At 37.8% G+C, this 22,920-nt stretch overlaps 1 protein-coding gene across 6 annotated transcripts in view; it reads left to right on the top strand.

Moving 5' to 3' along the window:
- The first annotated feature begins 30 nt into the window (after positions 1-30).
- The window catches only part of PARG (poly(ADP-ribose) glycohydrolase), a 110,264-nt gene continuing 87,374 nt past the window's right edge, over positions 31-22,920 (top strand). For 2 of the 6 annotated variants that reach the window (XM_061196125.1, XM_061196170.1), the window contains exons 1-7: positions 39-507; positions 6,525-6,591; positions 7,207-8,187; positions 9,088-9,271; positions 15,132-15,254; positions 15,388-15,471; positions 20,056-20,136. In XM_061196125.1, coding sequence (XP_061052108.1) covers positions 288-507; positions 6,525-6,591; positions 7,207-8,187; positions 9,088-9,271; positions 15,132-15,254; positions 15,388-15,471; positions 20,056-20,136 — 1,740 coding nt within the window. In that variant the 5' untranslated portion in view covers positions 39-287. Of the gene's footprint in view, positions 508-6,524; positions 6,592-7,206; positions 8,188-9,087; positions 9,272-15,131; positions 15,255-15,387; positions 15,472-20,055; positions 20,137-22,920 lie in introns of all 6 variants that reach the window. The other 4 variants (XM_061196151.1, XM_061196133.1, XM_061196161.1 and 1 more) reach the window with 4 other exon arrangements.

The following is a 22,920-nucleotide window of genomic DNA, read 5'->3' on the forward strand; positions in this document are numbered from 1 at the left end:
CCGGAAGCGCCTGACGGCAGCTTTCCGGTGGTGGGAAAGTGAAGGAAGGCAGAATCAAAGCGGCGCATCTTAAGGAAGGTGGGGTTCCTGTGGAAGAGGGAAGGCAGGCGACTGGATAGGGTCTGGCTCGGGAGGCCGGCAGAGCAGCAGCTGCAGAAGCAGGCAGCGGCAGAGAGGGCATGGTGTCGGGAGGCGCCGAGAAGGAGGCGCAGTCCGTCCCTCCCAGGGTTAGTGAATGAGGCTCTCCGCCCGGGCTAGCCCGGGGACTGTGCGCTGCGGGTCCCAGCATGAGTGCGGGCCCCGGCTGTGAGCCCTGCACCAAGCGACCCCGCTGGGGCGCCGCTGCAACTTCTCCGCCGGCCGCCTCGGACGCCCGGAGCTTCCCCGGCAGGCGGAGGCGCGTCCTCGATCCCAAGGACGCTCCGGTGCAGTTCAGGGTCCCGCCGTCCTCGTCAGGCTGCGTCCCGGGGCGGGCGGGACAGCACAGAGGCAGCACCACCTCGCTTGGTACGTGGGGAAATAAAGCTCTTTGTCCTTCGCCTCGGCCCAAACCTCTTCTTGGTCTCTGAGGAGCCAGGGACTCCAGCACCGCTCCCCCCTCCCCTTTTCTGGTCTTGTGTGCACCACTCTGAACTCTGAGGTCCCCTTGCTGAGCCACCAAGGCTACTACTGGGAGAATGGGGCCGGATTTTTCCCGTGGCGATTGGTGGTGTGAGAAACCCTGATGAGCAGTCACTCACAGGGAGGGAAGTGGTAGGATACTCCACTTGTTTGCTTTCTTCGGGTTTGAGTGAGAAATTGCCTTAGTCGTTAAGGAGGTTTAATTATGTGACGCTTCAGCCTCTAGATGGAAAGAAAGCTGCAAAGAAAATCACAGCTTATCTCAATTTACATTCTAAGTCCCTGGGTGCAGAGCTATTATTCTTAGCTTGCATTATGCTTGTTTCTGGTGTACAGTGTTGAACAAAAGTAACTTTGTTTCTGTCTTCATACCCTAAAATCTATCAGGAGAGACAGACAATTAGGGAAGTTAACATAATAAAGGGTAATGGATGTTCCAATTCATGAAGGAACAGAGCGTTATGGTAGAAGTCAAGTGTACCTAATCCAGTTTGTGGGCTCAAAGGTAATCTCCCAGCCAGAAGATAAGAGCCTTATTCCGAGAACTGAAGAGTGATGAGTTAGCTAGATGAAGAGAAGTTAATGAAGTGATCCCAAAGTGCAGCTGATTCATATTGTCAGCAGGGGAGAGTAGTGAGAGATGAGGTTGCAGAGAGGTAGGCAAAGATCAGATCATACTGGGCAATGCTAAGGGTTTTGAACTTTATTTCTAAGGGCAATGTGAAACTATTAAAGGATTTCAGTAGGGGAGTGACTTGACTGGATATATATTTTTTAAATATATGTATATTTATTTAAAAATATATGTTTTAAAGGTCCTTGTGGCTGGTGTGTGGAAAATGAAGAATGGATTGAAAGGGAGCAGAAGTGCAGGCCCAAGATAGTTAAGGAGTTAGTCTAGATGGGAGATAATGATAGTTAATAGTTGGTTGCAGGCAGTAGGTAGGAAAGGGAAAAAGTGGATGGATTTAGGAGGGAATGGGTTATGTGGGTTTGTACCTCATAAGAAATATATCTGTGCTGGAAATACAGGTTTGGGAGTTAATTGTCACATACACCATAATTGATACGATGGTAGTAGATTAGATAGTATAAAGCATGTAGTGAAAATAAAGGCGACCTAGGACAGACACCACTATGTAAGAGTAGACTGAAGAGAAGCAGCCAGAGAAGTAGGAGGAAAGCCTGCTTTTGTTGTGTCATGCAAGGACGGGGGCATTTCAAAAAGTATGTGTTGGTCAGCAGTATAAGAGAATGGGCACAGGTTTAGGAAGTCCTCTGATGAATGGTGTACACTTAGTTCTCTCAGGACTTAGAGGCAATGAGGAGCAGACCTGCACTTAGTATTGAAGGATGAGCAGGATTTGCTGTATAAACCAGGGAAAGAAAAAATTATATAGGCAGAGGGAACGGCATGTACAAAAGGTGGCTTGACAGGAGACCAGAATGACAAGACTCAGCTGAGGCTGGGAAGGGGAGCGAGAGCTTATTTATGGACAAACTCAAGTGCCATTTCAAGGAGTTTGGACTTGATCTGTGGTTAATGGGGAGCCACTAAAAAGCTTGTAAGAAAAGGGATATCATTTGGTTAATATTTTAGAAAAGATGGCTTAGGCAGTGATCTTTGGACCTTTCTGACTGCAACCCACAGTATAAATTTCACCTTGTACACAGAGTAAGCAATATATATATATATATATATATATATATATATATATACATGTCCTGGTAAATAGGTCATATTTATAACAAATGTTTCATGAAATAATACTTTACTATGTATGCTGCACTATCATGTTGTCTGTATTATTTCATTAAAAAATGTTGGTCATTTGTAGTTTGTGAAATGCTGGGTTAGAGAAAGTCAAGACTGTAGACAAGGAGACCAGTTGCAGGAAACAAATGCAGTTGCCCAGTGAGTGATGTAACTGTTCTTTTAATATTGGTGCTATTTTGAAGATGGGGAGGAAGGGATGGGTTTAAGATTTAGGATGTAGATTTCAGAGAACTTGTTGAAGGAGAGTGGAGGGGAGGGGAACTAAGGGTGACCTCCAAGTACTGTATCTGACTTCTGTAACAGGCTAATTTGTGGTCCTATTAACTTTATTTGCATGTAAAGGAGAAGGAGTGAGTTGGGGGGGGGGGGGTCTGTCAGTCCTCACTAATTGGATCTTCTGATTTTCAGAAGAGGGAGTGAATTAATACTTGGGCTGTACTTGTGCATGTGTGTAAATGTTTTCTGTATACCTGGCACAGGACACCAATTAACAAAATGTTCAAAATCTAAATTTATATCAAAATCTATTGTTTGAGATTTTGGAATTCTTTTAGGAACTTGGTATTTAAAATGTTTATATATAGTTATCCTAGGAGAAGTGAGATAGGGAAATGGATATTTATTCAGTATCTTTAAATTTTGTGTTATTTATCTTCCTGGGCATATTTCTTATACTGATTGAAATCTGCAAATCTGCATATAGGCAGAACTCAGCATGCTATTCACCCTCTGATGGGGAATGGTTTATCCAGTTGTGTTGCTGTAGGAGCTCCCCTTTTCTGCCTGTTATAACTACCTAGATTTTCTCTCCTCGCTCCAGGGATGATCCGAGTGTAGGTCAGTGGTGGGTGGGTGGGAGACTGGAGCTGCCTTGTCCCCCATCCCCCTTATCATTCTTTCAGCTTCGGTGCTGTCAAAAGCACCTTCAAACCTCTTTCCTCACCTCAAAACTCTCCCACTGTCCATCGCTCTTAGGTCTCACCACACCCTTCCTTCCCATGCCTTATCTTGCTGCTGCTGGAGGAAAGAGGCTTTTTGTGAAGGTGAGGGTGTTCCTTTAAATGCAGGTGAATTTTACTGCATTTTGTGCCTTTTGCCGGTATCTCTAGCACCTAATTGAATGATTTGCTCATTGAAATTTGCTGGTTACTGAGTGAGGTTACTTATGAGATTATGTAAATGGTGTGAAGTCAGAGTAAAGTTGGAGAACGACTGATCTCAGTGAAAAAAGAGATTGGGTGGAAATGTTGGTAGAGAATACATTTGTTGAGTTTCTGCTTTGTGAGACTGGGCACAATATTTTCTCTCATTGATCCACATAAGCCTTGGAAATAGGTATTGTTAACCCCATTTTGCAGGTGAAGAAATAAAGGCTTAAAGAAATGAAGTACATACTAGTAAGTGACTGAGCAAAGAGCTCAGCCCAGGATTTTGTTTGACTCCAGATCTCGTATCTATTGATATTTCATCACCTTCTATTGCCTCCCTTTTTGTTTGCTGTGATTACTTCTAGTTAAAAGAAATTCCCCAGAACCCAGGACACATCATTTTATGCTTACTTCAGGAATAAGAGGGGTACAACTGATACAGTCCTGTGATGTGTTGTGAAAGAAACCTTTTGAAGCCAGAAGTAGTGGTATTGGAAAGAGAAGTAGGCTGTCCTTTCTCTGGGGCCATCAGAAGGACTGAGGACCATTTTATTAGCAGGAAATGTCAGTTCCTCACTTCTTGCTTCTCCTCCTTCACCCTGTTCTCAGGCTTCAGGAATTATAATAGGAAGCCTGAAGCTAGAGAGAGAACACATTCTCAGCGTCAGAGCTGCAGGAGGGAGACCTCTCCTTCAACTACACTGGAACACTCTTCCTAGTTTTTTAGGAAATGATGTTGCATGCACTTTTTAGGTTCTATAGACTTGTCATCATAGTGCCATGCCTCATGTGTGTTATAGGAACCTAGCCATTGCATACCATTGAATCTTTACATTTATGGAAAAAGGTATTTTAAATTCTACACTGACCCAAAAAATGAATTTTTTGGCTCATTGCTGATTTGTACTTTGAGGATTTTCTATACTTGCTGTGTTTGATATAAGGAAATTAAATAGAGAAGATGGAACTGTAGAAAAAGTCTCAGAACCAAGTGGATCATCCTCTTACTCCCTTGTGACCGAAACTAATTTTTTCTCTGAAGCCTGATTTGCTGTAGAAGTAGTAACTTAATAAAGTCACGAAAGTAGTGGTGTTTAACAAGAAATATCAAATGTATATATAATTTTTTGTGAAAGAAATGATTTTTAAAATGCTAATAAAAGATTTTGTGGAAAGTATAAATTATATGGCACTCAAATGCAGTGGTAAATAAATTGTTGATTTTCATATATTTGGGATGGCATCTCATGTTATGGTGTTTGAGGGGACATAGGTAAATAAGAAGAGTTTATGACCTAAGGTACCTAGATTCTTACATTGCAATTTAGACAGTAGTTGAGAATGTTCAAGATTTTCTTATACTAAAATGTTATATACATGTAATCCATATGCAGTACGTTAAATTTTGAAAGCATGCTTAAATTTCTAATGTTTATATAAATTGTGGCTTGAATTTATTTATGTTACATGTCCCTCACTGAACCATCAATTCTACTTTTGCTACTGTCTGCTGGTCATTTCTGTCTAGTTATCTTTTTGGCATGTCAAATTTAGTGTGTTCAGTATTGACCCAATCATATTTTCCCCCTAAATCCAGTTCTTTTATATTCTACATTTCTATTTAATGTTGTCATCATCTTTCAAGTCTCAAGCATTAAAGCTTAGTGTCATCTTTAACTTCTCCTATCATTGTGAAGTCTGTAATGACTCTCACTTCTCAACTTTTTATTCTCTGTCCTTACAAGGACTATTTTTAGATCTTGACCAGTAGTTCTTCAACCTTGCTGATCATCAAAATCATTTTTTGAAAAAAAAAAATACAGATTCCAGCTTCCCTTATACCTCCATCATCACATATAGATTTTGATTCAGAAGGTCTAGGTGTGGCCCTTGGATCCATTTGTTGTCAGCCTCCTGATGATTCAGATGGTTTGGGAACCACTGACCTAGACCAATACCTTCCTCACTGGCTTCTACTGACAGGCTGTTCCTTCTTGCCCCTTCACATCTGCTCTCCAGGCTATGTATCCTGCCTGACTTGGAGCCTCCTAGATTTGAACTCTGGCATTATAACTCTGAGTGTGACTTTTGACACTTTTTTGTACCTCTCTTTGTGGGTTATTCGGGGATCTCTATGATATGGTCCTAGCTGACTTTTCAACCATGTTTTCTGTTGCTTTCTTTATATTTTTCTGCCATTGGTTCCGTTGCTTCTGATTTTCCCTTTATGTGATGACATGTTTATTCTTCAAGACACAATTCAAGCACTACTTATCAGATGATCCCATTTACTTCAGTTCCCTAAAGTAGTCTTTTCCTCAGAAATATCTTAATTTCTTATCAGGATCTTTTTTATTTATTTTATTTTTTAAATTTATTATTATTATTATTTTGGCCGTGCTGCACAGCTTGCAGGGTCTCAGTTCCCTGACCAGGGATTAAACCTGGGCCATGGCAGTGAAAACACCAAATCCTAATCACTAGACCACCAGGGAACTCCCTCAGCATCTCTTTTGATACTAATGATAATTAAGAACTAATATTTACTGAACATATATCAGATAGTGCCCTAAGCACTTTGCAATGGTTATTATTTAATTTAAACCTCACAATAACCCCAGGAGAGATACTATTAATTTGCATGTTTACTAATAAGGAATCAGAGACACAGAGAAATGGCTCTTCACAAAGTCATACAGGAATCCAGTAGGGGAGCCAGGATTTGGATCTAGGTAATCTGATTTCAGAGCATGTATTCTCATCCATTAGGCCATACCAATTCTTTTAGGGTCTGGTCACTTTCTCTCCTATGCCAAATGTATTATCTCCCATTGCCTGAGTGGGGAAGGAGTGATTAATCGTTGTTTAATCCACAGAACCTGTCATAATGCCTTACATGCATATATGCTGCTATAGGTATTTTCTCTTTGAAGGTATGCATGCACATACATTAATTTTTTTTTTTTTTTTTTTTACAGTTTTCAAACAGAAGACTATTACCAGTTGGATGGACACGAAAGGACTCAAGACAGCTGAATCAGAAAGGTAAAGAGCCATGCCTATATAGAGAAATGAATAACATGATATATGGATGTTTTATTGTGCTTCATGCTGTTTTCTCTTCTTTTTGCTTTCCCGTTTTTCTTTATCTACATTTCAGTTAATAAATAATAATTTTTTAGAGTCTCCTATGTGCCAGGGGCGGTCTAATATACTTGAGATACAGAGATGAAAGAGGAATAGTCTCTGTCTTTAAGATACTTATAGTGTAGTGATGCTGACAGACACCAAAACAGATGATGATTACATGGTGTGATCAATGCAACAGTAAAGGTTTAAACAAGGTACAGTGGTGGTTAACATATAAAACAGACAATCAGCTTTACCTTTACAGGAAAGACTGCACAGGAGGTGAGTGAAGTTTAACATTGCACTGTGGCAGGTGTTTGCCAGGCACACAGTTGGGGAAAGGGCATTATAGGCATATGTGCAAAGACATGGACCCATGAAAGAGCATGCTGTATGCTCAGGTAATCACAAGTAGTTTAATTAATGCTGTGACATTGTAGGAGTGTGTTCAGGTAAGTGATTTTTTTGCGTCATAACTTCTTTCTGTTGTATCATAAGTTCTGTTGTATCATTCTTTCTATTCTTTTGTAGTTTGCATAGTAAAGAAAACAACAACACAAGAGAAGAATCCATGATGAGTTCTGTACAGAAAGATAACTTTTATCAACATAACATGGAAAAATTAGAAAATGTTTCTCAGCTAGGTTTTGATAAATCACCAGTTGAAAAAAGTACACAATATTTGAACCAGCATCAGACTGCAGCTATCTGTAAGTGGCAAAAGGAAGGGAAACATTCAGAGCGGCTTTTGGAAAGTGAACCTCCAATAGTAACTCTGGTACCAGAGCAGTTCAGTAATGCTAACATTGATCAGTCACCCCAAAATGATGATCACAGTGACACAAATAGTGAGGAGAGTAGAGATAATCAACAATTTTTGACACCTATAAAGCTTGCAAATGCAAAACAGACAACAGAAGATGAACAGGGTGTAGAAGCCAGAAGCCACCAGAAGTGCAGCAAAGCTTGCCATCCCGCCGAAGACTGTGCAGCGTGTCAGCAGGAAGAGACAGACGTGGTGCCAGAGAGCCCCTTGTCAGATATCGGCTCTGAGGATGTTGGTACTGGACTGAAAAATGCCAACAAATTGAGTAGACAAGAAAGTAGCCTAGGAAATTCTCCTGCATTTGAGAAAGAAAGTGAACCCGAGTCACCAATGGATGTAGATAATTCCAAAAATAGTTGTCAGGACTCAGAAGCAGATGAAGAGACAAGTCCAGGTTTTGATGAACAGGAAGATAGTTCCACCCAAACAGCAAATAAACCTTCAAGGTTCCAAGTAAGAGAAGCTGACACTGAATTGAGGAAACGGTCCTCTGCTAAGGGAGGTGAGATTCGATTACATTTCCAATTTGAAGGAGAGAGTCGCGCTGGAATGAATGATTTAAATGTCAAACTACCTGGAAGTACTTCTAGCCTGAATGTAGAGTGCAGAAATTCTAAGCAACATGGGAAAAAGGATTCTAAAATCACGGATCATTTCATGAGAATGCCGAAAGCAGAGGACAAAAGGTAATTTTTGCCATCAAGAGTATCTTCAGTAGTGTAACATGTTTTATAATTTTGTAAGGGGGGGTTTAACAAAGTTATGGTTTACACTGAAGCAAAGAAATAGTTGTCTTTCTTGTTAACTATTTATGCTAAACTTAAACCTAGGTTCAAAATGTTAAATTCTAAAAATCCCAGAAACAGCAAACAGGAAGTAAATAAATAATCAGACTTTAGTTTCATGAACTTCCTTCGGAGATTTATGGGAATTAATAGAACATAAATATGATAGTAACTGCTGTATTCTTAGGCCATTGTATATGCACCTTCTCTAATGCTTTAACAGGCACGCAGGTGTTATTGTACTCACTTCACAAATGAGAAAATTGAGATTTGGGTTAGAGAATTCACTGAAATTATGTAACTTGTGGGTGGTAAAGCTGGGATTTAAATCCCAGTCTGATTACAAAAAAAATGTAAATGTAAAAATTTTATTTATGCAGTTATCCCATATGATATCGTAAAGCCTACGCCGTAATTTTTGTGATCTTTTATGGCAAGCATGCCATAGTAAGTTCACTTCATTGAAAATTAGTGTCTAGAGTCCTGAGAAGTAGCTGATACTGTGAATCATGACTCATTTGGCAGTGTACATATTTTTACATGGTCCCTTTTTTCAGAAGGTGGTTTACGTGTGTTTGGAAATTCCTTCCACAGACTATTGAAAATAAGCTCTTGGGTTTTACTGTAAACCTTATAAGGTTTTTTTGTTGTTTTGTTTTGTTTTTTTCTAAATACCAAGGAGAGAGAGCAAGTTTGGCACATTTTAAACAATAACGTTCTGGGTAAGTTTTTTCACTTGTGTATCTAAGTAAATTTAAACGGTAAGTGGTTTGTGACTGAATACATTTGTTTTGATCTTAGAAAAGAACAATGTGAAATCAAACATCAGAGAACAGAAAGGAAGATCCCTAAATACATTCCACCTCACCTTTCTCCAGATAAGAAATGGCTTGGAACTCCTATTGAGGAGATGAGAAGAATGCCAAGGTGTGGGATCCGGCTGCCTCCGTTGAGACCATCTGCCAATCACACAGTGACTATTCGGGTAGGTGTTACCTCTTACCTATAAAGAGAGAAGATGCTAAGTCTTAATTTATTCTGATACTTATAAATGTGAAAAACAGACCAAAGCATAGAAAGTGCTTCTCTTTTCTGCATATATAAAGTACTGAGAATTCTACAGGATGGAGAAATATAATGATAGCTTACTTAACACGGTACTTAATAAATCCATAAGATGAATCATTGTTAGCTGGTGAGGAAATTGAATTTTTCTATATTTTTAAGAAAATTTATTGGATTTAAAAAAAAATTCAATTGACAATATTTATTGAGTACCCACTACATGTTAGGTACTAAAATTCAAAGTTGTATGTGGTTCAGTATCCTCAAATCATTCTTCAGTTTTACCCTCTTTTCTGAGCTTTAGATTCTTCTAGACATCTCCATCACTGTCCCACAGGTATCTCAAACTCAACATTTTTAAAACAAACCTTATTTTAAAAAATTGTGGTTATACGTATACCATCTTAACCATTTTTAAGTGTACATTTCAGTGGCATTCAGTCCATTCACAATGTTGTGCAACCATTACCACTATTCATTTCCAGAAATTTTTCATCTTCCCACACAGAAACTCTACCTACTAAACAATAACTTCCCATTCCTAACTAACCCCTGGTAACCTCTTTCACACTGTCCATGGGTTCTTTTTTTTAAAAAACAACAACAACAACAACTTTATTGAGGTATATAAAATTAACACATTTTAAGTACTCAATTCAGTGATATTTAGTTAATTTTTTAAAAATTTTTATTTATTTATTTTTGGCTGCGTTGGGTCTTTGTTGCTTCGCATGGGCTTTCTCTAGTTGCAGCGAGTGGGAACTACTCTTTGTTGCGGTGCTCAGGCTTCTCATTGTGGTGGCTTCTCTTGTTGTGGAACACGGGCTCTAGGTGCGCAGGCTCTAGTAGTTGTGGCACAGGGGCTCAGTAGTTGTGGCTCACGGGCTCTAGAGCACAGGCTCAGTAGTTTTGGCGCATGGGTTTAGTTGCTCCGTGGCATGTGGGATCTTCCCAGACCAGGGCTCGAACCCCTGTCCCTCCTGCATTGACAGGTGGATTCTTAACCACTGTGCCACCAGGGAAGCCCATATTTAGTTAATTTACTGACTTAGGCAACCATCACCATAATCCAATTTTAGAAGATTTCTACTACTCATAGAATAGTTTTAAATATTCATGTCTTGGGAATTCTCTGGTGGTCCAGTGGTTAGGATGGTTAGGACTCAGCGCTTTCACTGCTGTGGGCCTGGGTTTGATCCCTGGTCAGGGAACTAAGATCCTACAAGCCGTGTGGCATGGCCAAAACAAAAAATAAAAAAAACCCATAGAGGATTAAATATTCATCTCATTTATTAGTCAGACTCTGTATGAGATTTCACAGGGGCTACTTAAAAAAAATCCCTTTTCTTGTACAACTTAGTCTACATGTGATTAAATATTTTGAAGTGTAGAATTTATTAACATAGGTAGCAGCAACATTGAGCAGGGTGGTGGGGTTTGACTGAGCTCCTAAAGATGAGCAGAAATTTCTGAGGTGGAGTTAATTTAGTAAGGCAAGGGAATTCCAGACAGATACATAACCTGTATAGGAAAAGGCTGTGTAGTTAAAAACTATTTGTTTTAGAAATGAAAAACAATTGATTTGCTAGAACTGAGAATTTGGATGGGAAATGGTGGAAGAGAAGACTTGAAAGGTGGATTGGGTCCATATTGTAGAGGGCTTCAGGTGCCAGGAACTGGACTTGAGTCTATAAGAATTGGAACTCATTAAAATGTCTGTGTAGACAGTAGTTGTACTGTATGTATAGCAAGATTGATCAGACAGGTATAGGTAAGGAAAACTGAAGTGAGGATACATTGGAAACAGGGGAAGGTAATGTAAGAGCTCAGATAAGAGATGAAAAGTAAAGAAACAATAATTATCAAATTGTGCTGCATGGAAGTGGTTCAGGGGTTCTTTTGAAATTGACTCACGTTTCTTTTCTAAATTATATTTTTAGCTATGGAAAACCTGTAGTAAAAGAACTAACAAATGCACTCAAATTTTAAAATGCTTAATACCATATTTTAACCAGCAGATTTTACCAAGAGAACTCATTTTTATGCAGCTCATAGAATCAAGGTTGTCTTGCCACTGCTGTTTGACTGAAGAATTTCCTTAAGCATCAAAATAACAGTTAAAAAAGGTTACCATTTGCAACTATTTTGGTGTGTGAATAGGATTTTCTTAATACTGGATAAGAGATATAAATAGTAGGTTGATATAAGCTTTAGCTGTCATCTCTAACTCCTGATTTCAGATTTTATAGTCCTTAAAGTAGCCTCATTGCTATTGATGTTAGAGTATGTAAAGTTACTGTAAAAATTATATTTATTTAAATAGCTTATGTTTAAATATAATGATTTTGTATCAGATTTCTTAGGGAAAAAAAGAGTTCTGCTATTTAAAAAAGTTTGGAAATAACTGAGACAGGGTAATAACCGTGGGAATAAAAAAGAATAAACGGTTGCATTGTTTTGAGGTAATATTGATAGGACATGGTGAATTCTTAAGTATGGGTGATAAGGGAAAAGGAGGCATTGCTAATGTGTGTAAAATTAAGGAAAGACTTGGATGATTGACAAGATGTTAATGGTGAAGATTTGGAGAAAAGGTTGATCGGGGGAAGTAAGTGATATTTTGACTTTTCCTGCTTCCTCTTTCCCACTACCCACAAAGAAAACCTGAAGCATCTTTTACCATCATTACTTAATCTCTGTAACTACTGTTTATTTATTGTTAGATATCCAATGAATTTATAAAAGTTTTATTTTATTACAAAAGTAATATAGGTGGGAATAAAGACACAGACCTACTAGAGAATGGACTTGAGGATATGGGGAGGGGGAGGGGTGAGATGTGACAGGGTGAGAGAGTGGCATGGACATATATACACTACCAAATGTAAAATAGATAACTAGTGGGAAGCAGCCGCATAGCACAGGGAGATCAGCTCGGTGCTTTGTGACCACCTAGAGGGGTGGGATAGGGAGGGTGGGAGGGAGGGAGATGCAAGAGGGAAGAGATATGGCAACATATGTATATGTGTAACTGATTCACTTTGTTGTAAAGCAGAAGCTAGCACACCATTGTAAAGCAATTATACTTCAATAAAGATGTTTTAAAAAAAAAAAAAAAAGTAATATAGGCTCAATGGAAAAAAAGAAAAAAGCAACTGTTATGTGAAAGTGAATACCTCAGAAAACCCAAGTGTCTCTCAGTCTTATTCCCAGAGTTTAACAATTCGGTGTATTTTCTTCTAGATTCTTTTTCCTGAATATGGTAATATGATATATGTATAATTAATAGTTATTAGATAGACAGTCCTTAGTTACATTTCTAAGATGCCAGATATTAATAGTTACAGAAGTTGAAGTAATAAAGTAAAGCTGATATTTAGCGTTAGACATGTAAGGCAATCTGAAATTGCATGGACATAATAGTCAGTGCTTGATTATCTGTAAATGCACGCATGCACACACATTCACACACCAACATGTACACACATAAGGCAAACACATGTAGGTGCATGCACTACACACATGCACACACACATTTAGACAGACAGACATCCAAAGCATATTCTTATATATATGTTCCCCTGTGTGTGAACCTCTACTGGTACCTGTTTTTGTCACCTCAGATTACATGGAACATCTTTACAGAATCACTTTTGGGATCCTCATATGGAGGTGAAAATACTTTTGGCATGATTGATGACTCAGCCACTTTTGACCATTCTTTATTCTTTCCTCCTTGGAATATTCTCATCCTTTGGATTCCTTGACACCATATAATCGTGATTTTCTTCCTACCTCCTTAAGCCACTTCTTATGTTCCTTTTAGCTTTTTTTCTATATGTGGCCCTTAAATGTCATTGGAGTTCCCCAAAGCTTTTTCATAGGTCCTCTTATCTTCTCCTTCTCTCTCGGGGTAGTCTTATACACACTCATGGTTTTAATGGTTATCTATATAAATGGCCTATAAATTTATTTATCTTGGGTTGCAGACTTTTTTTTTTTTTTAATGAAATTACACTTATATTGGGTCTTTATTTATTTATTTATTTATTTTTGGCTGTGTTGGGTCTTCGTTTCTGTGCGAGGGCTTTCTCTAGTTGCGGCAAGCGGGGGCCGCTCTTCATCACGGTGCGTGGGCCTCTCACGATCGCGGCCTCTCTTGCTGCGGCACAAGCTCCAGATGCGCAGGCTCAGTAGTTGTGGCTCACCGGCCCAGTTGCTCCACGGCATGTGGAATCTTCCCAGACCAGGGCTCGAACGCGTGTCCCCTGCATTAGCAGGCAGATTCTCAACCACTGCGCCACCAGGGAAGCCCGGGTTGCAGACTTTTAATGAAGCTGCCTATTTGACAGCAGCTTTCCCTTTTCAAGGCTATTCCCTTTTCTTGTTTCTTCCGCCTTTTCCTATTTCTTTTTATCCTTTGGAGTTGAGCTCAATTGCTACTTCCTCGAAGCCTTCCCTAAGCTTACCAGATAAGTTAAAATTGTCTAGAAAGGTTCTTATGACACTATGAACCTCTCATTTATAGCATCTTACAGTTGAAATTTTATATTTATTTATGTGATTATTTGATGATCTACAGTGAAATTCTGATTTATGGTATAGCATGGATGAACCTTGAAAACATTATGCTAAGTGGGAGGCCAGGCACAAAAGGTCACATTTTGTATGATTCCATTTATATGAAATGTCCAGATTAGGCAAAATGTAAAGCTATTTTGTTTTAAAGTATCTTTTTCCTCAAACATTTACTTAATGCTTATTATAAGTAGCATGTGTATATATATGCATACATATACACACATACGTACATATACATACGTGTGTATATTTACATATACAGTTGACCCTTGAACAACTCGAGGGTTAGGGGTGCCAACCCTCTGGGCAGTCCAAAATCCAAGTATAACTTTACAGTTGGCCCTCCATATCCGAGTTTCCACATCCACAGATTCAATCAACTGCTGATTGTGTGGTACTGTAGTACGTATTCATTGAAAAAGATCGTTGTATAAGTGGACCCATGCAGTTCAAACCCGTGTTGTTCAAGGGTCAACTGTATGTATGTAAACACTTATACGTATTAGAAACACACATGTCAGGCTCTGTTGTAAATATTCAAAATACAAAGTTCATATAATTACTATTCTCAAGAAGTTTAGAGTCTAGTGGGGGAAGGGAAAAAAGTGTGCTCTAGTATGATAATGATCTAATAAAACGAGAGAATACACTTACTGCCTATTAGAAAGTTTTTAAAGACTTCTTAGAGGAAATGAAGATTGAGCTGAGTCTTGAAGATCAGAATAGATGTTTACCCAGATAGTGTTTGCAGTAAGAGAGGATGTTAAAAACTGGAATCATTTAGAATCAAAGTATAGGCAGAGGGGAGCCATTATAGGATTAGAAGCTTGGGGATACTTTAGAAACATACTGTTATTCCCAAGTGGGGATAAGGGTTTTATGGGGGATGAATGTGTCTGGGAGTAGTTGGAGTTAGGGAGAGGGATAGAAAGCTGTTGCCAGAAATTCAGGCAATGAATAATGAGGACCGGGGGTGGTGGTTGGGGGCTGGATGGGATGAAGATAGAATGCCCAGGACATGGTGACTTGGAAACTGATTAACTGGAAGTAAGGAGGGGGAACAACTGAAAAAGACATGAGATTTCTTGCCTAGGAGCTGGTCTGTATTTTATAACATTTGCTTTGGCTGCTTTCTTTGGATTATTTTGTACAAGAGATATGCCTAGTTTTTATGCACTTACAGTTTTCTTGTATTTCAGGTAGATCTTTTGCGAGCAGGAGAAGTTCCTAAACCTTTCCCAACACATTTTAAAGATTTGTGGGACAACAAGCATGTTAAGATGCCTTGTTCAGAACAAAACTTGTACCCGGTGGAAGATGAGGTAAGAACAAAACTGAACAGAACTGATGTTCTTTTAGTCTCTGAAAGGTATTTTAATACTTGCTGTTTGACTTCTGATTCTACCATGTAAAAGAACTTGGAATAGTTTCCTCATGTTTTTCTTTTTCTTAAAGAATGGTGAGCGAACTGCAGGGAGCCGGTGGGAGCTCATTCAGACTGCACTTCTCAACAAATTCAGTCGACCCCAAAACCTGAAGGTGTGTTCTTTTGCTATTCTTGTCTCTTACAGGTAGTTCTTAGAGATGGGCCCTGGTGTCCTCCCTCAGAGACATTTTTTGATCTTTAATAGACTCAGGTAACAGCATTATTTATATGCTAAGTGCTTGCTTCCTGAGGAACTCTCTTTAGAGACATTCTTGGTTTACACTCCATCACTAGGAAATGAGTAGAAGAATTGAGAGTTGTAAATGACTTGCCTGGAGCCACACAGAATAATTTGGAGAACCAGGAATAAGACCTCTGTTTCTTGATTCCCCATCCAGTTTCCTTTGGTCCTGGCTTCTCTTTTATTTTTGTTTTGGAATTATCATTCTTCTGAAATGTCTTTAAAAGTAAATCAGGGAAGAATTATGACTTCAGCATTGTTTGCCCGAAGGGAAGCTGAGTTTCCTAATGATTAAAGTATACATTAAGCATTCTACTTTTTATTGCTCTTAATATAGCTTCTAGCAGTTTCATAATTTATTAATCTTATATTTTGGCAATAATTCAATTTTTGATTTAAAAAATATTTCGTTTAAGACTGCAAGGGCAACCATTAGATTGTTGTTTTTAATATTTAAAATATGAGTGAGTATATGTTTATTTTTGGCACTATAGCCTTATATAAACTTTTAAAGTTTTTATAACTATAAACAGATTTTTTTATACTTCTGTGAAAATGGGTTTCATTTTCTTTGAGAGACTTAATTTGTTGTGTACAGTTTCTCAGGTTTAATACTGTTGTTTTCATTTATTAATTGTTAACGAGTCCAAGCTCACTCTGCTCGCCTTATGACAGGCAAATAAATCAGGAGATGAGGTGCTGAGGCAAGGAATATGACTTTATTTGGAATTATTTGGAAAGCTGGCAGACCAAGAAGATGGCAGACTAATGTCTCCAAAAAAACCATCTTATTGGGGGTTTGGATGTCAGTTTCTTCTATAGAACAGAGAGGGGGAGGAGATGAGGAAGTAAAGTAAAAAGGCCATAAGTTTTGCAAATATCCCCTGGAATGGCCAGCCTCGGGGAGGAGATGTGTTAATTTCTTCTTTCTTGCAGATATTCACAGGTGGACAGGGTCAGGATGCTTCCCTGAACAAAGGCACTTTGGTTTAACATTCAGACAGAGGGGCACGGTTCCCTGAGCCAGCCATTATGTATAGGCAGTATCCTTTTAGTGAACCAAAGCAGCTGGAAAGCAAAGGTTAAAGTAAAAGAAACAGATCCAACATGTAGTCAGATTTGGCTCTTCCCTGTTACATACTTACAAGTTATTCTTAAACTTTCTATACCTTTCCTGTAGCTCCTTTTTTTTTCCTTAGCTCTTTTTTTCCTTAACATGAAAAACAGTGATAAGTTGTACCATAATATATTTTGAAAATTTTATTTCTTAGGGACAGTGTTTCTCAATCTTGTAATTCTTTTAAATGGGAGAAATTCTCAGGGTCTGCCAGACTTTACTTATTGTTAATATGTTAATTACGTATGTACAAACGTAAAGCTAAATATAAACTCTTTACACTTATAGTATCCAGCTATATCAATTTGATTTTTTCCATTTTAAGCATTATGACCCATGATTTGAGTTGTGTTCATTATCACAGTCAAAACAATTTGTAATCAGCATTTCCTTTTTGCACAGATCTTTAAACACTGACCTGAGCCTTAAAATAGTATGCTGAGAAACTTAAAAAAAAATACTGTATAAAGAAAACATTCTTTGTTTTGTATTTACTACTTTTTTTTTTTTTTTTAACTAATCACAAACAGTTGGTGGATGTTGGTAGAGGCAAAGATGGGATCCGTATGCAGAACATCAGCTTGCGAATAAGTATGATGGTGACCACTTTGGTCCAGGTTTTTATGACTTCGGCATTCCTATACTGCAGTGCATCTTAGGATCGCTCTCTCTCTCCACCATTTTTATGTATTTGAAGTACCAGCTTTCATTTCTACAGTGTGTTGTTTTTTGACCTTTGTATTCATTCCAAAACCACAATTATATACTCACAAACACAAGCAGGCCAATCAAGAATACTATCCAGACTCCATTTGAAAAACACTGACTTAGGGCCTTCATGGCCTTACAAACAGGATTATTTAAGAATTTACATATTTTTTCTTTAAACACAAATGCAGAATAGTCATAGTGTTCTAAATTACATTGCTGCTTGCCTCTGTTAGCAATTCCTTAGTGTGCCATGATTACCTTAGGAAGGGGTAATTGCTTTAGTCTGAATTTCCCTTTCTTGTTTATTTTACGGTAGATTCAACAGAACAGTAATCCACCGAGATTTTCTTTTGTTTATGGTAATTGTTTCCTTTGCTGAAAGAACACTACGAGAGGGAGGGGGAAACATTAAATCCCTCTTATTGAATATAATAATATTTTTGCTGTTTTTATGCCATTTGATGTTGAATTAAGAGGGATTAGAGATGTTAAAAATGTAAAAAAGGAACAGTGTCCTCAAAAGTTGATCTACACTGTAATATTTCTATGAATAATGTGTCTGGTAATTTGCAAAGAATGAACTTCTTTCTGCTTTAACTCATTGTGCTTATTATGAATTATGAACTGAAAAAAAGTCACTCAGCTAAGAATACTGTATAGAGTAGCATCCAGCTTTTCTGGTGATAGGAGATCTCATGGTGGACTACTTCTGAGACTTGAAGACTGAAGTAAAAGTAAATATTAGTTAGGAGTCAATGCTAAATACACAACTCCATTAAAGATTAGAGTGTAAATGCTATTTAGAATGTTTTTCCTTACCAACTTTGAGGAATAATTTGCATATAAGAAAGTACATCCTTTTAAAGAATGTAATTTGATGAGGTTTGACATTTGCATATACACTTGAAGCCCCCACTACAGTAAAGATACAGAACATTCCTGTCACCCTGCAAAGATTCTTCTTACTCATTTGCGGTCAGTTTCCTCTTTCTGTACTGGCCCCAGGCAACTATTGATCTGCTTCTTCTTTTTCTTTTTTTTTTACACTATAGATCGGTTTACATTTTATATGAATGGAATCATGTATTATGTATGCTGGTGTGTCTGGCTTCTTGCACTTAGGTGAAGATCTTTGAGTTTCATCCGTGTCGTTGAATGTATCAGTAGCTTTTTCCAGTATATGCATTGTTTGTCCATTCACCCGTTGATGGACATTGCTATTTTTTGTTTATAAATTTATTTATTTTTGGCTGCGTTGGGTCTTCGTTGCTGTGCGCGGGCTTTCTCTAGTTGCGGCAAGTGGGGGCTATTCTTTTTTGTGGTGCGCGGGCTTCTCATTGCGGTGGCTTCTCTTGTTGCAGAGCACAGGCTCTAGGCGTGCGGGCTTCAGTAGTTGTGGCATGTGGGCTCAGTAGTTGTGGCTCGCAGGCTCTAAAGCGCAGGCTCAGTAGTTGTGGTGCGTGGGCTTAGCTGCTCTGCGGCATGTGGGATCTTCCCAGACAAGGGCTTGAACCCGTGTCCCCTGCATTGGCAGGCGGATTCTTAACCACTGCGCCACCAGGGAAGCCCCGGAACTTGGGTATCTTCTTATTCCAAGTAGATAAAAGACATTTTGTTGGCTCATTATTTAACCTAGCTGCTTGGTGATAATTTATGTGGCATGAAGTATTTTTCAGGAGGCTCTTTGGCAGAGTGTTAATTTTTAAAAACTTCATCAATTCTGAGGAAATTTGGAAGGTTTATAGTAATAATCTAACACAGTGTCTTTCAGACTTAATATGCCTTCAGTAAAAAAATTTGGGGGTGTGTATTACAGTTATAAATGGTTTTTTATAAATTCTATGTATTTATTACTTTAGTAATTTAATATATATTATAAAAGATAATCAAAATAGAAATTTTAAAGGATGAGATAAAATATAATTGTAAATAATAATTCTTTTTGCATAACTAATGGATTGTCGTATGCCTACCCCACTCTGGTAACCAGGAAGTACTGCCTGTTCAGACAGTTGAAAATTACACCAGTAGATGGCGCACTAGTCTAACTTTTTACAAAAATACGTAATTCACATGGACTAATGGGGAAAGATAACCATTTCTATGTAGCTTATAAAAATAGCTAATAGTAAAGGAAAAAAGACCATTTTTGGCTTTAAGCTAATGTTTCTCAGTCTTTTTTTCATTATTGCTCTCTTCCCCAGGGAGACTTTTTAGATATTTTTTCCTAATTTATTCTCCTAATGAAATCTTAATGCTAATGTGCAGTGTATCTGTACATGTAGTGTGACCCTGTTGAAGACCAAAAGTCACTGTAATATTTACTTTTTTTATCCCTAAGATCCAATTTTTGTCCACTTGGATTACCGCCTCTGTTTAGAGAGCATGTTTTAGAGTAATTATGTTTTTCCCCCTGTTACTTGAGCTTTCTAATCTCATTTTTCTTAAGTGAATAATAAATTAGTATGCACTCTTTTTGTTCATAGTTACTGATGTGGAGTAGCTAATGGTAGGAGAAGCTTGCCCAACATTAAGAAATATACTGGAAATAGTTCATAAAGGAGACAGGCTGTTCATAAATAATTCACTTTACTATATCATGACATTTTGTTTATGCTTTTTCCATAGGATGCTATTCTGAAATATAATGTGGCATATTCTAAGAAATGGGACTTTACAGCTTTGGTTGATTTCTGGGATAAGGTAGAAGTATGCTTATTTCTTAAACTATGAAACTAATATGACAACTCTAATGGAAAAGTTTGAGAAAAATATGCATAATTCTGTCACACTAACACCATAATCATCTTTTATTTTTGTGAGAAATATTTCCTGTTATTTTATATGCAGCTAATTTTGAATTTTGCTTTAGTCTCTCATGATATGCATTTTCTGTTGTATTGTTGTACCATTTTCAGTATTATCAAATGGCTGCATAGTATTTCATGTCTAGATTTTGAGAATTTAATGATTCCCATATTCTCAGACATCTAGGTTGCATAAGTTTTACTCCGTTCTCAGTTACACTGTAGTAACATCTTTATATATGTATGTGAATAAATACATGTATATGTTTTCCCAAATTTAATATTGTTTCTTTAGGTGATTCCCAGAAGTTAGATGGCTAGGTCAAAAGGCACAAAACTTTTATGGCCCTGGATTTATGCTGTAAAATCATTTTTCCTCAGGGGACTGTAGCAGTTTAGTATGCTATCAGCAATGGGTAAGAATACCACTTTGATAGTACTGTTAGAAGAATAGGTATCATCCATTTTGAAAAACTGGCAGTATACCTTTTAAAAAAAAAACATTTTATTTTGATATAATGATAGATTCACAAGAAATTGTAAAGAAATGTATGGGGAAGGTCCCATGCACACTTCATCCTATCTTCCCCAATGTTGATTGCTTAAATAAGTATAATACAATATCAAAACTAGAAAACTGACACAAGACCTTATTTAGATTTTACCAGTTATACCTGTACTCATTTGTGTGTGTAGTTATGTAACTGTAGCTTCATGTAACCACCACCACAGTCAAGATACAGAACTGTTCCATCACCACAGTGCTCACTGGTGCTGCCCATTATAGCCACACCAACTCCTTCCTAACTTCTGGCAACCACTAATCTGTTCTCCATGTGCATAATTTTGTTATTTCATAAAGGTTATAGTTTGTAACCTTTTCAAATTGCCTTTTGGTTCCTTTTTATTGCTGAGTAGTGTTCTGTGATATCGATGTATCATAATTTAACTGTAAATGCATTTCAGGACCTTTGAGTTGTTTCCAGTTTTTAGCTGTTAAAACTAAAGCTGCTGTGAACTTTCGTATACAGTTTTTTGCATAAACATAAGTTTTTATTTCTCTGGGATAAATCCCCAAGAGTACGATTGTTGAATTGTTTGATAAATGTATTTTTTGTTTTGGAAGAAACTGCCAGTATACTTTTGCTAGGTACATAAGCCTTCCCAAAGAATGATACTTTCATATACAATCTGTTTAAAAGTTTTTTTATAATTTGATTTTTCTGCCCACAGTTTAGTTATCCATGTTATATATGCTTCATTTACTAATAATAGAAACTGAAAGTAATTTTTGAAATGGAAACATTTTGAATTGAAATATTTTCAATATTACACAACTTTAACTTACCTAATAGAGAATAATTATTGAACTTTAAACATGTCCTGTGTTTTTTTTAATTGTGGCCTTTCCCTCTCTGGTCTTTTTTTCAGATAAATAACTGTGAGATAAATAAGATAATAATTATTATTCCTATCGTAAATGAGTAGTTATGATTTAGAAATGAACTTTCTTGCCCAAAGTGACATAGTTTGTCCCTGGTAGGACAGTGTAACCCAATCAGTGTTCTTTCCACTATTGCCTGCGATCACAGTCTGATGTCCCTCTGCACACACCCTCCCCTCCTACTTGCTGCTCATTTTCTCTGTAATTAGAGACTGATATGCCCCCTTCCTCCACTTTTCTGTATTGAAGTTCTATCTCCCGAGACTAACATTTTCCTGTCTACTCCCTCCAAAATGAGACGTCACCTTTCTTTGAATTTCCATGACAAATTTTAAAATTTATCTTGTGGCACTCCCTCTCTTTGCTTTGCTTTGCTTTGCTTTATTCTAGATGAAATGTTGACATCCTCTGGTATGTCAAAAGTTTCTTGGGGCAGAGACTGTATCTTTCTTAGCTTTGTGTTTCGTGTAGCATCTATACAATGCCTTATTTATCGTGTGTGCTCTGTAAGTAGTTATGGACTGGATTTCAACAGGAGATCGGGCAGTCATATTGGTTTTCATGGTTACCAAGGTCATGAGAATATTATCTAGAAGTAACGGTTTGAGTTAATAAAAACTGATGTTTCTGATTCCTTCTCTCACTCCCTGCCCACGCACACAACACATCTAAGTTAGACTCTTCCTTCTCTGAGCATTTTTAACTAGTGATGTTCCAGTGTTCTTGTTACTTCATTTCCTGTGACGTTACTGAAGATCAGTCTGTCCTCTAGGATTGCTGGTGGTAATCCAGAAGAAAGTGGTTGTTTAATTACATGGTCAGGAATCAAACATTAAGATTATCGTGAACCCTTATTTGAGTTACAAATAAGGAAGAACCTGAAAATGTGAAAATGAAATCGACAGTGTTATGAATAACACCACCACTCCCTTTTTTCCAGTAGTGTTTTGATTATTTCACAAAGTATCCGTGAGGCAGCATGATATAAGCAGTGGCTCTCAGATTTATTGTGTATCTGAATCCTGGAGGGCTTATTAAAAAGGTAGCTGCCCACCATCCTCTCCAAGTTTTCTGATTCAGTGGGTCTGGGATGAGACCTGAGAGTTTGCATTTCTAATAGTTTCCTAGGTGGTGCTGCTATTGGTTCAGAGACCATGCTTTGAGAACTACTGGTGGAAAAAAGCACATAGAATTAGAAATGAGTATTATGGTTCTTAGTCTCAACGCTGTGTAACCTTGGGT

This window comes from Eubalaena glacialis, chromosome 1, assembly GCF_028564815.1.
Source record: "Eubalaena glacialis isolate mEubGla1 chromosome 1, mEubGla1.1.hap2.+ XY, whole genome shotgun sequence".
Lineage (NCBI taxonomy): Eukaryota > Metazoa > Chordata > Mammalia > Artiodactyla > Balaenidae > Eubalaena > Eubalaena glacialis.